General features: G+C 58.6%; 2 protein-coding genes across 2 annotated transcripts in view; one reads left to right on the plus strand and one right to left on the minus strand.

Moving 5' to 3' along the window:
* The first annotated feature begins 2,784 nt into the window (after nucleotides 1-2,784).
* SELENOM (selenoprotein M) lies at nucleotides 2,785-4,435 on the plus strand. Its single transcript, XM_057386746.1, has 5 exons — nucleotides 2,785-2,913; nucleotides 2,996-3,031; nucleotides 3,123-3,157; nucleotides 3,567-3,645; nucleotides 3,735-4,435. The coding sequence occupies exons 1-5, from the start codon at nucleotides 2,785-2,787 to the stop codon at nucleotides 3,945-3,947; spliced, it is 492 nt and encodes a 163-aa protein (XP_057242729.1). The 3' UTR covers nucleotides 3,948-4,435.
* A 62-nt stretch (nucleotides 4,436-4,497) lies between these two features.
* Nucleotides 4,498-16,596, minus strand: part of SMTN (smoothelin) — a 22,621-nt gene continuing 10,522 nt past the window's right edge. Inside the window, exons 11-22 of the mRNA XM_057386748.1 lie at nucleotides 16,448-16,596; nucleotides 15,382-15,485; nucleotides 13,198-13,314; nucleotides 12,048-12,206; nucleotides 11,881-11,956; nucleotides 11,450-11,614; nucleotides 10,837-10,899; nucleotides 10,611-10,674; nucleotides 10,111-10,281; nucleotides 9,909-10,032; nucleotides 9,686-9,837; nucleotides 4,498-5,923 (exon numbers count right to left, since the gene is read on the minus strand). The exon at nucleotides 16,448-16,596 is cut by the window's right edge and continues 72 nt beyond it. Of these exons, the coding sequence (XP_057242731.1) occupies nucleotides 5,773-5,923; nucleotides 9,686-9,837; nucleotides 9,909-10,032; nucleotides 10,111-10,281; nucleotides 10,611-10,674; nucleotides 10,837-10,899; nucleotides 11,450-11,614; nucleotides 11,881-11,956; nucleotides 12,048-12,206; nucleotides 13,198-13,314; nucleotides 15,382-15,485; nucleotides 16,448-16,596 (1,495 nt within the window). The 3' untranslated portion in view covers nucleotides 4,498-5,772. The remainder of the gene's footprint in view (nucleotides 5,924-9,685; nucleotides 9,838-9,908; nucleotides 10,033-10,110; nucleotides 10,282-10,610; nucleotides 10,675-10,836; nucleotides 10,900-11,449; nucleotides 11,615-11,880; nucleotides 11,957-12,047; nucleotides 12,207-13,197; nucleotides 13,315-15,381; nucleotides 15,486-16,447) is intronic.

A 16,596-nucleotide genomic window follows, 5' to 3' on the forward strand; every position in this document is an offset into this window, starting at 1 on the left:
GCTGTGTGTGTCTGTGTGTGTGTCTGTGTGTGTGCAGCTGTGTGTGTAGGTGATGATGTGCCTGTGTATGGCGGTGCCCATGTGCTCTGGTGAAGCACTTGGTACAGGCAGGTATGAACACCTGCTCTGGGCTGCACGCACACACAGGGGACCAGGTGCCACCCTCAGCCTGTACCTGCCACAGTGTCTGGGCAAGGCTGGAGCTTGAGGAAAGGAGGACCCTGATGAAGTAAGGAGTGAAGCAGAAGAGGATACTTCTGAGTACAAGATCCCTGGGTCCCCCRGGCTGACTCAGGAGCCAAGGGATCTGTGGGAAATGGCTCCTGCCATTGTGGCGACATTTGCAATCATCTGAGATCAATGATGGCAACTGGGAGAGGACTGGGGAGAGTCAATGTCACTGCTGGCTTCTGGAAGTGTGTGAAGGGGGATGTGAGGCCAGTTTGCTTCACCTTCATCCTGGAAAGATGACAGAGCAGTAAGTTGTCGGAGCACATGAACAAYAACTTCTTGAGGGGTCAGTTTGGCTTCTCCACACATGTTTGGCCACCTGGCCACCTTCCATGATGGAGTGAGCAGCTGGCAGACATAAACAGCAGGGGACAGTGTTCATCCACACTGCTTGGAGGCGYCGGGCCCATCTGCTTCTCCTAGGGAAGCTGTTGGCATACAGGCTGGATAAACAGAAGCTGGGGTAGGATGACAGGTAGAGATCAGCCACACATGATCCTGTGGAAGGCCAGCCACTCGTGGTGTCCCCACAGGTCCATGCTGGGCCCTGGCCTGTTTAACATCCTCATCCCATCTGGATGGCATGACAGGGCACCCTCAGCAACTGTGCAGATGACAGCAAACTGGGAGAAGTGGCCGAAAAAACAGAGGATCATGTGTTCATCCGGAGGGACCTGGATAGGCCAGAGAAATGGACCATCAGGAATCTTCTGAGGCTCAACCCGGGAGCATGCAGGGTCCTGCCACCTGGGAAGGAACAGCCCTGGCACTGGGATGTGCTGGGGGCCACCCTGCTGGAAAGCAGTTCTACAGATGGATAAGAGGTGCCTGGGGGGCACCACACTGACCATGAGCTCAGCATCTCCTCAGGGCAAAGCAGGTGAATGACATCCTGGGTTGCACTGGGGGTGTTGTCAGCAGCTCACAGGAGGACATGGAGGCGGCTAGGAGAATATCCCTGAGTGCTGTGTCTCGTTCAGGGCTCCCAAGAGCACGTCCTGGAGACATGGGCATGCTGGAGGGAATTCAGTGAAGGGCCCCAAGGAAGAATGGCTGGAGCATCTTTCATATAAGGATAAGCTGTGAGGCCTGAGACTGTCCATCCCAGAGCAGAGGAAGCTCAGGGGGTTCTCATCCATTTATATAAATATCTGAAGGGATGTGTAGAGGACAGAGACTGGCTTTTCCCAGTGTTGCCTAGTGGCAGGACCAGAGGCCACGGGCACAAACTAGAATGTGGGAGGGTCCCTCTGCATGTCAGGAAACACTTTTCCTTGGCCCAAGTTGCCCAGGGAGGTGTGCAGTCTCCATCCTCGGAGATTCACAAAAGCCACATGGACCCTGTCCTGGRCCCCTGGCTCTGAGTGGTCCTGTCTGAACAGGTGATGGGACTGGAGACCCTGGAGCTGCCTTCATCATCCCAAGACCCCACGACCTGTGTCTGGGTTGTGCCTGTGCATGGGTTTGTGTGCAGCTGCAGTGTTGGTACCAGTCTGTGCACAGGGTGTGTGTGTGTGTGTGCTGGTGCTGGTCTGTGCACAGTGTGTGTGTCAGTGTATGCGTGTGCATTGATACCTGAAAAGTCTAGAAATAAAACCACACAGACCAGTGTCTATAGAGCAGGCATTTGTTTATTGCAACGCTGGGGTGCAGTGCTGTAGGTGAGGGGATCTCTCCTAACTCACCTACCCTCGCTTAAAATTGTCACTTATTTATACAGTAAGTATTGCTTAACATTGTCACCGTCACAACATCCACCACCATATATGGGTACAGAAATACATGGCATCACAGTTTGGCATGTGAACCTGCACCATCCTGAATTCGGTGGTCGGGAGGGTCTCCCTCTAATGAGAGACTATACTMATCTTTGCCTGTGGACTTTCCAACTTTRTCTTCAGAGCATGCACAGTCATGGTGTTCCATGGTTTTTCTAGTTTTCAAGGTCTTCATGTTCCATTTTCCTGCTAATTGTCTTACACATCKGCCAAGTTCTCATTAGTGCATTCTACTGTTTCTTGATATAGCATCTACTTGTCTACTTCTGCCGTATGGTTACCTACTTTTTGAAATATTCTTCCTTGTCCAAGCATTAAGTAACTGGCTTAACTATATCCAGCTGGTACACTGTATGAGTAACCATAGCTATATTTAGCTGATATACAGTATGCCACTAATACACTATATGAAAACCTTTTTATATATTGTTATAAGTTATTATTGATAATATATKAAAAGCTCTCATATGCTATACTGATATTTATGTAAAAAGCTACTACATTSTATATAAAGTTTTCAATCAATAGGCCTTATAAGTATCTTGTAACCTTGACTGAAACCACATAGGTATCAGCGTGTGCGTGTCTGCGCTGTAACTCGCAGGAATCGGGACCCACTGTACACACGTGTGTGCGCATGCCCGTGCACGTGAGTGCGCGCGCGCACGGATGCGCGTGTATTTGTGTGCGCACGTGCTTGTGCACGCGGGTCGCTGCGCATGCGCGGTGCCGTGCGCGCGCCCGGGGCAGGCCCGACGTGGCAGCGGCGGGAGCGATGCGGGCCCTGCCCCCGGGACCGTGTCTGTGGCTGCTGCTGGCAGCGGCGCTGGCGGCGGGTGGCGACTCGGAGCACTCCCGGCTCCGCGGGGCCGTGCTGCGGGATCTGGCTCGGGGCAAGGTGGAGGTGAGCGCGGCCGGGGGCCCCGGGGGGCGCCGRGGGCCAACCGGTGCTCTCTGGGTGCCTGACGGGGTGTCCCCTCCTGCAGACCTGCGGCGGATGACGGCTGAACCGCCTCAGGGAGGTACGTACCGGGACCGGGCCAGGGCCAGGGCCAGGGCGGGGAGCCGGGGCTCCCCCGTGCTGAGCCGGGCCGGGTCGGCCCCTCTCCGCAGGTGAAGGCGTTCGTCACCCAGGACATCCCGCTCTAGTACCCGCCAGGGCCTCTGCCGGAGTGGAGGGGATGGGATGGGGTAGGATATACGAGGTGGTGAAGTATGGGAAGGGTTGGGCTGAGGGAGGATGGGGTTTGGTGAGGAATGAAGAACAGGGCTTGGTGAGGAGTGGAGGATGGGTGGTTGGGGATGTGATGGAGGAGGGGATGGTATTACATGGGGGACAGAATGAGATGGTATACAATGAAGGATGGGATGGGGGACAGAACACATGGGATGGGAGAGAATGGGATACAAGAGCAGATGGATTGGGATGGAGGATGGTACAAGACAGGCAGGAATGGGATGTGAGAGAGGATGGAAGGGGATATGATGGGAGGCCAGGATGGGATGAGGGCTGCRTGGGCCTGCCCAATACTGCTCACTCCTTGACACATTGCCCAGCCATAACCTGGAGATGAAACACCTGCCTGGTGCTGACCCTGAGCTTGTGCTACTCAACCACCGGTATGAGGAGCTAGAGGTGAGTGGGCAGTGTGGTACSTGCTGCTGCAGGGCCTGGGGTGGTCAGTGCCCCACAGGTGCCAAGCTGCAGCCTCTGTCTGGGTGCAGAGAATCCCCCTGAGCGACATGACCCGGGAAGAGATCAACCAGCTGGTGCAGGAGTTGGGCTTCTACCGCAAGGAGACACCTGATGCCCCTGTGCCAGAAGAGTTCCAGTTTGCCCCTGCCAAGCCTCTGCCAACGGTAATGCCTCCCCAAGCACCCACTGCTGATGGCAAGACCCCACCCAAACGTGACAAGGAAGAACACCCAGACCTCTAGCAAGGAGTGCCACACTCAGGACAGGGTCCTGCAGCCAGGCCCCAGTGTAGGAAATGAGGGTGTTACAGCAGCTGGGGATGGCGTCACAGTGTGGCAAAGGTTTTCCCCCCTCCACCTGCTTAGTGTTGTGTAGCCTCTGCCCTGAGGATGCCCTAGGCAGATCCAGCCTCAAGCAGAGGCTTCCTGTTGGCATTCSAAGGGTGCCATGTGCTGGTTGATGCCCTCCTTAATGTCCTTGGAGCCCATTATCCCTGGCCAGTCGGGAGGAACAGCATTCCTTGCTGTGCCCAGAGGTTTAACAGCTCCCAGCACTGGGCAGCAGTATCCTGCCTGCATGGGACAGGATGAAACCCTCAGCAGAAAGTGTCAGGTGCTAAGGGTAGATATGCTGAGTCCCAAAGGTGGGAGAGCTGCCCCAGGAAGGGGGCTTTACTTCCCAGTAKGGTTATGTCGTATCCAGCTCCTAGTAAAGCTTTTATGTGTGGTCATCTCCACTGTGTCATCTTTTCAGAGAGGGCTCAGTAGGGTGCGTCCCTATTCTGAGGGGAGCTGGGTGCACCAGAGTTTCTCACAGAGGCAGAAGAGGATGGCATGGTCACAGTCACTGCTGGTGAGCCACAAACTAATGGTGCTGTTCCTGTGCCACCTCTCCCCAGCATGATAGAGGGATGAGGGTGGTGGGCACTGTGGCATGGGATGAGCTGCTCTCACAGGGTGCAGGGGGATGGGCATGAGCCCATGACCAAGTCCTTCAGTGTTGAACCAAAGCCAGGCTGCACTGGCTCAGTGGGGACATCTGACCTCGCTTGGGAGGTGTAGCATRGTTGCACTTCACCAGCCTTCCTGGCCGTGTGGTCTTTCCTCTGTGCCAGGCCTGGGGTGATAGACCAGGCAGTGAACCAACAGCCCTGGTCATCATCAATGAGTGGAGGAACAGTATGTGCCCCTGGAGGGAGCAGTGGAATTGCAGGTGGAGGGGGCAGGAGCAGCTGGACTGCCTGTGCTACCCAAGCACTCTGGTGTGCAATAKGCCACTGGCAGAAGGACCTGAGCCAGAGGCATTGCCCTAGGTAAACCTTTATTATCTGGCTGGTGTTGGTACACGTCAGCGCGGGTGTAGAGATGTGACAGAGGGGCAAGTGGCGCTGAGCACACAGGGGCTCTGAGCTGGAGAGGGTAGTGGGGACAACTGTCCCAGCTCACTCCTTTGGCCTTGTGTTCCCCTGGAACCCCTTGCCCCTGCCCACTSCCCAGCCCACAGGTTCCGCAAACCTCAATGTGAAAATGCCCCAGGTGCACGTGGCGGTGGGAAGCAAGGTGTTGGTACAGTTGTGGAGCTGTTCCCGGGGAGGTGACAACCAAGCAGGGCCTGCAGTGGGCAGAGGGGCTTCCTCGCAGGGGGCCAAGGGAACCACTGACAAGTGCTGCCTGCAGGATGCACCATGACCCTGGCTGGACTGCACATCCCTGCTCAGCCACAGACCCGGGCAGTGCCCCAAGCGTGAGGGCACAGCTGTGTCTGGGCCTCCYCAGGGACACAGGGATGCTGCCTGCAGGGCAAACAATTCCTGGAGAACAAATAACTTAAAAGGCTGGAGCATTGGGGGGCAAGCCAAGCTGGAAGCATCCCTGGCAGTGCCCACCTGGCTCTGCCCACAGGGTCAGCCTGCAGCTAGCCGAGGCAGAGGTGTGGGAGTGCCCTGGTAGAAGAGTTCTCCTGTCCCCAGTGCCAGACCCATGGTCCCCCAGACCTTCTCGGGGCAAGCAGCTCCCCTGCCTGCAGGCAGATCTGGGTAAGGGCAAGTGGGAGTGGGCAGGGCAGGCTCTAGCACTCTTTCTGCCGCATGCGCAACTCGTGGCGACGCAGGTGGTTATAAAGGGACTGCACGTAGGTGAAGACGCACTTGGCGTCTGGCTTCTTCCCCATGATCATCATGTCTTCGACCTCCACCAGCGGCACGCAATCCACCAGCGTCCTGCAGAGATGAAGCCTTCAGCATGGCCKCAGGCAGACTGCCCTGTGTGGGGGCTGGGATGGACACCCCACAYTGCCCATGGCCTGCTGATGTTGGATACTGCTGCTTTCAGACCTCCTTAGCTCCTTCAACASCCCCATCCACCTTCTCCTGGTATAACAAGTCCTGCTACTCGTTATACTGGGAAGAGCATGTGCTGTCTGCCCTGGGAGCGGTCTGCCCTAGGGCAGGGGTTGCCAGCTGTCTGCATCCCTTGCTCCCCTGCTGCTCTCCATCCCAGCTCTTGCTGCTGGCAGTCATCCCCTGCTGAAGCCATGCCCCACCCTCCTGCTCTTGCTCCTCCAACTGATGCTGGTGGCCTCTAGGGAGAGCCCKGTCTGGGTGCAGATGTCTGCTGTGCCCCTGCTTCAAACCCCACCAAATAGTTGAGGGCAAGCAGGGAGTGGGTATTGGTCACATGCTGGGCCTTACTCCTACCTCATGCCCTGRCCCTGCTCTTCTCCCTTTCCCCAAGCCCTGCCAGCCCAACTCCCACCTTTACCCTGGGCCTGCCCCAGGACCTAGCACAGCCTATTGCTGGAATAGGCACTGCCCTGTCTCAGCCCACTCAACCTGACCTGTKCCTATCTCCTCCTCTCCCTGCCCCACCACAGGGTAGGGGTTCATGCAGGATCCTGCTTGAGCAGCTACCAGTCCTGTGGGGCCCTGGCAGATCAGCTATGGTTGTGCCCCCATCCCCATAATAGCCTTGGGGGGCTCTGCTACTGCCCTYTCATGTGGCCCACTCTGTCTTGCCATGCATCCAGTTCTCTGTGCCACATCTCTCCCCAAGTAGGGGCTCCCTGGGTTCTTCAGGGGCCTGACAACATAATTAGGGGTCACTATGACAACCAGGAAGGGCATKGAGAGCATCCAGCCACCTTTGTACTGTCCTGTTTCTACTGGGAGAAAAGGAGCAAGGGCACAGAAGCAACCCTGCCACCGCTGCCAACCCTCCTAGTCCTGCCCAGGCTCCCACACCCCTACCAGGCACAATCCCCCTTTCAGGGGACAGATGATGCTGGGGTATGCTATGCTGCTGGGGTATGCTATGCTGCTGCTGCTGCTGCTGGAGCAGGGGCTGCACTGGCACTGGGGCTGTGCTGACACAAACTGGCAGCACCTGCTGCAGCCATGGCCAGTTCAGCTGCTTTGGCCTGGCCCACTCAGTGTTCTGCCCCAAGGCTGCACAAGGAGAATCCCCCAAAAGACAGGGTGCACAAGAAGGGTCTGAACCCTATGCTGCCACCCACCAYAACACCCTCACCACCAAGCCATGTACCTCCCCTCGCCCCCTCCTGCAGAAGCCCCACTACACAYATTTGCCCCCTAGAACAGCCCCACCCTGCCCTGAGGAGTGACCTCAGCCAGTGCCAGCCCCTGGGGTGCACTAGGGCCCAGGAGAGCCTCCCCATCCTGGGTCCCATGGCCCCAGCCATCCCATGGGGTCTCTGCTCTGCTGCTCTCATCAGTGGGCTCCAAACCACAGCCTGGCTGGCACCAGCTCCACATCATGCTTTGGCCACTGTGGGGATGGGGGGGAGGGGGGCAATGCTTGGGGCCTTGGGAAAGCCCTTGCCACTGCCAGCCTGGATCAGGGGATAATGGTGGAGCAATGGAATGCACAGAAAGCGGCTCTGCCCTTATAAAGCCATTGTTTGGGCCCTGGTGTGCCAGCACTGTGCAGAGCCAGGGARGCTGGAGCTCCAACACCAGCCAGGATGCCCTGAGACAGGCACAAACATTTCAGGATGAGGCAGAATCTGAGCCTTGAGTCACATTTTCCAGGCTCCTGCTTCTGCCCATATATGAGCAGGCAGCATCTTGGAGCTGGGCATGTACCTTGGGGCAGGGGAATGGGGCAGCAAGTGTAAGCAGTGATACTGCAGCATCCTGGAGGGCCACCCACACTCAGGCAGCACCATTCAGAACACTGCAAAGTGGCATCCCAAGCAGCTGGTCCCAGGGTCAGGCTCAGCCATGTGGGGAGGGCGCTGTTCTCACTACTGCCCTCACCACAGCTGGAGAGCCAACAGCACTCCAGGCTGACACAACCCCCCCTGCCCAAACCCCCACTAGCACTATTCCARAAGGCCTGAGCCCATACAGCTGTCTCTGCCCATCTCCTAGCCACAGCTGGAGATGTGGCACTGCCAGGACTCGCCCCTCACCCACCAGCATCCCCCAACCTCGTCCCCAGCCACAGCCGTCACTTCCCTGCCGAGCCCTGGTGGTGGTGGGGCACGGGCAGGTACKTGAAGGGGAAGGTTCTCACCATTGGTCCTGAGGGGGGTGACAATGGGCTACGACTTTTTGGTTTTTACCAGCCCCTTCTGGACCAGGCAGCGATAGAATTCCTGAATGTAAGTGTACACACACTTCCAATCTGGCTCGCGCATCCGGACCATGTCCTCCACGTCCAGCAACTGTGGACAGTCCGCGTGCTTCCTGGGTGCAGGGAGAGAGAGGGGCAAGCCAGTGACCGCAGCCCAGTCAGGGAGGGGAAGAAGAGAAAACAAGAGACACAGATCAGTGCAGTTCCCGTCTTACTGCTCTGCTCTGGCATGCTCTGGGGATGTGCAATGCAGGGGCAGGAGGGCTCCGGGCACCCCATGCCAAGGCCATTCAGTGAGACTGGGGGGGCACAAGCAAAGGGGAGGGGGGCAGGTGAATGGCGTGGAGAGGCGTGAAGTCCAGAGGGAAAGACAGATGGAAGAAGAGGRGGAGGGAGGAGTGAGGTGTTCTGGCGCGCCAGGTGCTCAGGGKGCGGGTTCCAGAGTGGAGTGGCGCTCTATATAGCTCCTATATAGACCCGCTGGGAAGATGGGGGGCAAGCCCAGCCCTCCTGCCCAGCTCCACTTGGAACCACGCGGCACAGCCCTGGTGCAGGAAGCTCGGGACAGGATGCTCACAAGAGCTGGAGGAGGAGGAAGGACGAGAGGCCACCTGGCTTCCAGGTCGGAGAGATCGATGGCTCTCTCAAGTCCGCACACCAGTTTCCCAATTAAGGCAAAAAGTCCATTAACAGGAGCGCCAAGAGCCAGACCCACAGCCCCCTTCTCGCTCCACCAAACAGCACCACGGCACCCTGGGAGCTTGTGGGAGCCCCTAGCTCACCCCGCCACCTTGGATTTCAGCAGGATGGGACCCCTCCCAGCCCTGCCCCCAGGCAGGGTGCTGGAGGAGTAGGTGGGTGGGAGAGAGACAGAAGGAAGGAGAAAGGGGCTGGCTGCCAGCCCTCCAGCTGGGCGCATGCCCATCTCTCAGCACCAGGAAAACCAGAAGCAAAAGGGGAAGAGACTGGAGAAGCTGCAATGGTGTTTGAGCCCCTACAACTATGAAAGGAGGCACTTGGCAGGGGAAAACCCTCCTCCCCSCAGGCTGCAGTCCCACACCTGGTACCCCAGGATGAGATGTACTGCCTGAAGCCAGGTGAACTTGTGGGGCTGCTCCTCTGCCTTTGGGTTCTCTGCTCCACACCCAGGAACCCAGACCCACACACCCACCMKWSCCACACCAGAATGGGCTGCACTGGCCTCTTGTGACTCTGCCCACACAGCTGCTGCTTGCCCCAACAGCGCCTAACTTCATGGCATGGCATGGGGGGAGTGACACCTATGGCCCCATGTCCAGCACCATCACCTCCATGTGCCCCGCCTCGTCCCAGCAGGAGAGCCACCCCAAGCCATCCCAAGCTCATATGAYGGCAAGAGAGGTACGTACTCTGCAGAAGAGAAGGCCACCTCGAAATTTTGGCGGCGGTTCTGAGGCGTCAGCTTACTGTAGTCAAACGCATCAGGGAAGAAATTGTGGACCAAGGCACAGAAAGCCATGCCATCACTCCAGCTGGATGAGAAGTTCTGGATGTCCACGTGCTGAGAGGGCAACAGAGTTACCAAGGGACAGAGTGAWTGGCCTTGGGACAGGAAGAGGAGGTGGTACCCACCTCATAGCCCCGGGTCTTGGCTCTGCACCAGTCCAGCAACATCTGCTTGATACTGTTGGCGTTGGGCACACCAAAGCTGGAGGAGCGCTGCACGGCCATCTGTGATGCTGTGGGGTTTGGTGAACTGTGGCAGGAGACATGGGGTGTTGTTATTTGTGCACCAGTCACTGCCCTGGCCAARCTGCCCCAGGCCCAGCCTCACCTCCCACCCTCCTTTTGCAGCTTCTCCATCATGGCCTTGCGTGCCTGTGAGGCTGATGTCTTGGGCAGGCTCTGAGCCTTCATCAGTTCCTTCTTCTTCTCTGCCTGACGCCGCTCCAGCGCAGCCAGGCTGCTCTGCCGAGAGGTGCTCTCATCCTCACGGTCAAAAATGCTGGGAGAGAGACAGGCAATGCTAAAGGGGCTGTGGGCAGCCCAGGGGAGGGCAAGAAGTGGCCTCAGCCCATGGCCAGCCCCGGCACTCTGGAAACCTCCCCATCCCTGAGACTGAAGAGAAGTGGCTTAAGGTCCTCAGCTGGCAGACCTATCTCCATGCCCATGGAAGGACCCACGAGAATCTCTGAACACACTGAATGTACCCCAAGGACCAGGAGGCTTTGGGGTCATATTTGTATGGGGACACTGCAACTGGGCAGAGGGTTTGTGCAAGSAGATGAGTGCCAGGGACCATGTGAGGCTGCCCCCACAGGCACCTCTGCTCACCTGCCCGTCTTCTTGGATGAGGAGCTGTAGGAGGATTTGGTTTGAACAAACGTGCTGTTGCCATCTGCAGAGAGAGAGGAAGAAAAGACCCTGGGCAAGAGCTGAGGGAAGCTGTGCCAGGCAGGCAGGACTCTGCCTGCACCAGGGCATTGACAATTCAGTGGCAGCAATGCTCCAGGGTTACACCCTGACGATGCCGTGGAGAAAGGGCAGGAAAAATTCTTACTGTCTGATCTCTTCACATAACTGGACTCCATAGTTGTAGTGCGGGAGGTCTTGGTGCCATCACCTGCAGAGACAAGGCAATGGGAACTGCTGGGCTGGGAGGAGCAGCACCCACACAGACACCTGCTGCTGCCAAGCACTCTTGCACTCCTGCAGTACAACAAGAARTAGTCCCAGGTGGTACAGCCATGGGCACGAGAGGCAGAGCAGGGACAGAAGGCATGTGCTCCCCAGGCAGAGAACAAAGAGGCAAGTGCAATGCAGCAGGCAGCTGGGGCATCCCTCAGCTCCTGCAGCCACTCAGCTTGAACTACGAAGGGATTGGGAGAGCAGGGGTATAGGAGACAAGAGACAGGCCAAAGGTGAAGATGAGGCCCTGGCATCCTGACAGGGCTGGGGATTCAGAGGGAAATCACCAAAGCAGAACCCTTAATTAYTCCCAGGCAGGCTCTGGGCAAGCCAGAGACTCAGCTCTAAACCACAATCCTGCTCCCAGCACAGTCAAGCCAGACAGGACAGGCAGTGAATGGCAGAGCATCTGTGGTGGCAGAGCACTAGGAAGGATTCTGCAAGGCCCCCAAAGGCCTGGCACACGCCCCCAGCCCAGCCCATACTAGACTGGACGAGACGCTCCGTCTTGGTGACTGTGCTGCGTGCTGAGCCATCAGCTGACTGAGTGCTCTGTGTGGTGGTGGTCTCCGTGGCGTGGCCAGCCCTTCCTGCCACAGACTGGGTCCTAGCCTCCTGCAGCCGCTGGTCCCGCTCCTTCTCCCGCTGGTCTGCAAATATGAGTGGGAGATGGCATCAGCAGTGAGGTGGGGTGGTGGGTATGGTTTGTGCCACCCCAGGGGTCCTGCAGCTGCTGCTGGCCCACARCTCATGGGCTCATGGGAAGGATGATGTCCTTGGCCTCACAAAGCCAGGGGGGCTGGTATGCACCAGCATGCACCCYCCTGCTTCCCGGCAGCTAAACAGCCCCACTTCAGCATCCTGTATTGCTACCACCACCACTCGGACCCCCTCAGGGGTCACCATCCCCACGTACCTCGCTTGCGCTGGCGCAGCTCCCGCATGGCATTTCGAATCAGCCGTCTCTCCTCAAAGTCTGTTGTCCGATCCAGCTACAGGAGGGAGAAGTCATCATTAGTCCTCTGCCATCAGCTCAAGGTCCCTTTATCTTCCTGCAGGACCCCAAACCAGAAGAAGARGTACCATCTTATCCAGAACATCCTCATCCTCAATCCTGCTCAGCTCCTCGACGTTCAGCTTGCTCCTTCTCTCCACCTCCCTCACTTGCACCTTCTCCRTGCCATTAGGCAGCTCTGGTTCCAGCCTTGGTGCCTGGTGCTGCTCCACCACCTCTGGCTCTGTCTGCAAGGACATAAGTGGCTCTCTGCAGCTGAGCCACTGCCAGCTTGGCCGCCCCCCCCCCACCTCTTCTCAGGGTCCAGGCCTTCAACACCCTGACACTGCCCAGTGCTACAGGCAATGAGGACCCTGGAGAGGATGTGCCACACGTGGCATATGTGCTGTCAGCTGGTGGGACACCACAAGCAGCTGCAGCACACAAGGCAGGCAGGGAAGCATGACACTCTCCTGCAGCACCCTATGCCCCAGCAGGGCCCAGCAGTCCCTCACTTCCAGTCTGGCTGCCAAAATATCTCCAGATCCTCCCGGCTTCCTGGCAGGAGGTGGCTGGGCCCCCCAGTAGGCAGGGGCTACCCAGGGCTGTGGACTGGGCAGTGGCTGTCACCCTGCAGTGGCCAGTGTGCRCCATTAGCGGCACAGGGATTTCCATGGAATTAAGGGACTTAGCATAGCAAAGAGCTTGTGCAGGAGATCAAGAGCCTTCCCCTGCATCCCYGACAGAATCTGCGCCAGTTCAGCCCCTGCCCAAGCACAGCCAAGATGCCAAGTTTCTTTCAGCATGACCCCCCAGCAATGCACAGCAGGCAATGGGCCAGGCCCGGAATAGGGCACAGAGGCAGCAGGGATGATAGAGTGGGGCCACACCTGGCCCCATCCTGCATCCTATGGGCTGGTAACCGATATCCATGGCAAAACTGTCATCAGGAGCTGATGCTGGCCACATGCACCCATACCACCACCTGTGCCCGGTGCCAYGGTGGGGGCAGGACAGCTGCCTGTGGCCTCCCACCTGGCACACCCGGAATGCGGAAGAGGTGGGTGCACAACCACGCCACAGTGAGCYCAATGTGTGGCAGATCCCCATGGTGCTGTGTCCCTGTGCACCACTGCCATATTCACGCCTTGTGCCAGGGCAACAGAGATCCCCAGGAGYCCTGGGTGCTGGTGACCCCTTCCCACCCCCCTGCCACGGGGCAGGGCTGCCCACACTCACGCTGCTGTTGCTTCGGGAGAGATGCAGGGTCGATTGCTGGCGCATACTGGAGAAAGTGGGTGGATGGGCCACAGGGCCACTGGGTTCCTCAGTGCCCTCAAAATGGGCGCAAGGGTCCTGTGCTTCCAGAAAGAGGGTGCTGATGTCCTCCCTGGGGAGCTCCTGCAGCCCTGGTGCCAGCAAATCAAGGCGGCGGCCCAGGCGCCCCAGCTCTGCCTGCAACTCCAAGTGCTCCTGCTCCAATGTCTGTATTGCCTGTGCCAGCACCTGCACTCGCTGCAGGGCCCGCTCCAACTGCCCCTCTGCTGCCCCCCGGAATGCCACCAGCTCCTGCCGCAGTTCTGCCAGCTCAGCCGCCCCAGCCTGCACCAGTCCCTCCAAGCTGCCCCCCGGCATGATGGCGGTGCAGGCACTGCGGCGAGCCCCGCTCAGTTGTACGCTGCCCTTTATAGGGGCCCAGGCACCCCCCCCAGCTGGAGGCTGGCCCGCTCCCTGCCTGTGGGCTATTCTGGTCACAGCAGCCAGGGGTCCYGTGCAGGGCTGCTGAGCCAGGCGCCACACTTGGCAGTGCATCCGGCTGTGGGACCAGGTGGTTCAGCAAGGGGAGTCCTGCAAATGGCCCCCCCTGCTCCCAGCAGCTGCCAGGCCCAGACACCAGCCTGGGGACTGTGGGACAACATGGTGGGGATCAGTCCTGACCACTGCAGTGCTGGATGAGTGAAAAGGTCCACCACTGCTGTGTCCTTTTGCCCAAGTGCCTTCCCTCCCTGGGCTGGCATCACCTGCAGCACAACACCTCCAGCCCCAGGCTGGCATCGTCCAAGGGCCTTGGCCACAGCATGGATTTTAAGTCTTCATACCCCCTGTGCCACCCAGTGCCTGGCATAGGGGGAGCAAGTCCCTGCATGATAGGCACAGGCAGCACCCCACCAGCAAGAAGACATGCCACAGTGGCTACCGCCTCTAGCTCCCTGTAGCCTACTGGTCTTGCCAACCCAAGCCCTACCTGGCAGGGTTGCCAGTAGTGCTGCCTCATCCTCCTCCTCCTCCTCCCTGCTCACCAGGAGCATACTTGGAGTCTGCATCTCCTGCCAGGCAGCCAACATGTCTCAGGCTCCCCCTCAGTGGACAGACCTACTAATACCTTACTGAGAGCTGACAGGTGCTCAGGCTAAGCCTGCCCAAGTGCTTTAACACAGGGAAGTCATCCACTGCAGCCAGCTGCCCACAGGTAGGACCTGCTGGCAAGTGTGGGCAGCAGCTGTGGGCACTGCCTGCCTCATACTGGCAAGGGCTGGGCTGAGGATGGGGTGAAGCCAGTGGTATCATAGCCACCAGTATGCCACAGGCCACGGGTGGTGTGACAGCCACTGGCAGGCCACCCACAGTGCTGCTCCCACAGAGGCAGCCAAGCGCGCGCAGGGCCACGAGTGAGACAGAGCCATGTTTGACATCCTGGCTCCTGCCAAGGCAGCACATGGGCGCCTCGTATTACCCTAGATGGGCAGGAGCAGATAAAAGCACTTGAAGGGCTGCACGTGGAGCTGTCTCTCATGTGCACCCAGCCCCAGGGTGGCCACAGCCTGCTTTCCCCACAAAACATTGCAGAGGGTTTTTTTCCCTTTTTTTTTCCTCCAGTTGCACCCAAGAATCCCTCCTGGGCAGGCTGGGGCTGCGGCGACTCTCCACTCAGGATGGCATAGCAGGAACAGGTAAGACCCAAATCCACAGCTCCAGGGCATGTTAGAGACCTTTGAGGAGTAGCTCCCCTGCAAGGCAGGCTCCCCAGAGCCATGGCCAAGGTCCATCCCCAGGAGGTAAAACAGAGGGGTGGTTGGCAACAGGTTTTTCCGAGCTGCTACCAACCTTGAAGGTGTTTAAAATAGAGGGTGACACACAAAAGGCTCCCTGTCCCCCTTACCCACCTCCCCAAGTGTCTGGGTTCATGGTGGCAGTCCAGAGTGCAAGGGACTCATGTGGGGCTATGCAACCACACACAAAGTCTACTGTGACGTGGTGAAAAAACTACCAAAACAAAAGCACCAACCAAAACCAGACASAGCCTCTGGACAGTACTGCCTACACTAACGCCTTGGTCCCAGGTCCCCACTACATAACCTAGGGCTGCCAGGCCATGGCCAGGTAGGGCACAGCCCTGAGATCCCAGCCCCCCTGGTCACTCACCTTGGTGACATTGCTGCTGACACTGCTGATGTTGCAGATGCTGCTGACACTGCTGGGGATGGTGGTGATACGGATGGGGGTGCTCCGCAGCCCCAGTGTCACCTCTGCAAGGGGAGCAAGAGGCATGTGGGATCTGACCCAGCCCACAGGCTCGGCCCCACATGGGGAGTCGCTCTGGCTGGGCTATCTGCCTGCTCTGRCAGTGAGCACTGAATTCTGGCACAGGGAAAGGGCTTTGGGGGTAGGCAAGGGATGGGGAAGTCAAGAGCCCTCACCGCCTTGGCTTATTATCCTCCCCAAGGAAGGGCACTTTCTGCAGTGCTCCAGCTGGAGCCAAGACCCCCTGGTGAGGGGGATGGCCACAGGAGCRTCCTGGGCCAGCTACATCTGTGGGCAGGCAACGTTGGGGCAGACACAGCACAGCAGTAGGATGGGACAAGCAGGATGGCATGGGCACCCCTGAACCAGCAGGTCAGTGGGGAGACAATGGGGCACGGCTGTGGTGGTAGGGCAGGGATTGGGGAATGACCCCAAACACAAACATAGCAAGACAATGGGGCTGGGGACAGGCTGAAGTGCCAGATAGTCTCTCTGAACTGAGATGCCCTGAGCAGGCTGAGAGTGAGTGCCAACAGATGAGAGCTATCAGGCACGCTCTGTTCTTCTGGCAGCACCTGTGCTCAGCCTCTAGGCTTCCAGCACTCAAACGCCACTCAAATGCTGATCAGCACCCGCCTGGCCTGGCTCAGCCTGCCCGCCTCCACCTGCCCACTTGTGCCAACCATCTGTCAGTGCCCGGCTGCCCACTGGCACCCACCTGCTCCACTGCCCAGCTGTGCACATTGTCATATTAGAAGCAGAGCCCCATAGTGCTTATAGTCCTGATGGTGTCTGTTCCCCCTCTGTGCCCACCTTACAGAGATCCCAACCTTTTCTAGTCCCACCTCCCTGCATRACACCCATGCCTGACACCCATGCCCATCACCCCTGCAGTGTCAAGCCTCGTGACAGATGCCACCTGCCCAGCGGACCTCTCCTGCACACCCCGTACCCCGTCGGTGCCCACCTGCCCGCTGGCTGCCGGGGGCGGCCGTGATGCGGGGCGCGAGGGGCTGCACGCGCCCATCCTTGATCTCGATCGTGAAGAAGGTCTTCATGGCGTCGAGACGGGGGCCGGAGGGGCGCGGGGCCGGGCGCTGCTCTGCGTCGCCGCCG

This window comes from Malurus melanocephalus, unplaced genomic scaffold, assembly GCF_030028575.1.
Source record: "Malurus melanocephalus ecotype Western Australia unplaced genomic scaffold, MMel_1.1 scaffold_1045, whole genome shotgun sequence".
NCBI lineage: Eukaryota > Metazoa > Chordata > Aves > Passeriformes > Maluridae > Malurus > Malurus melanocephalus.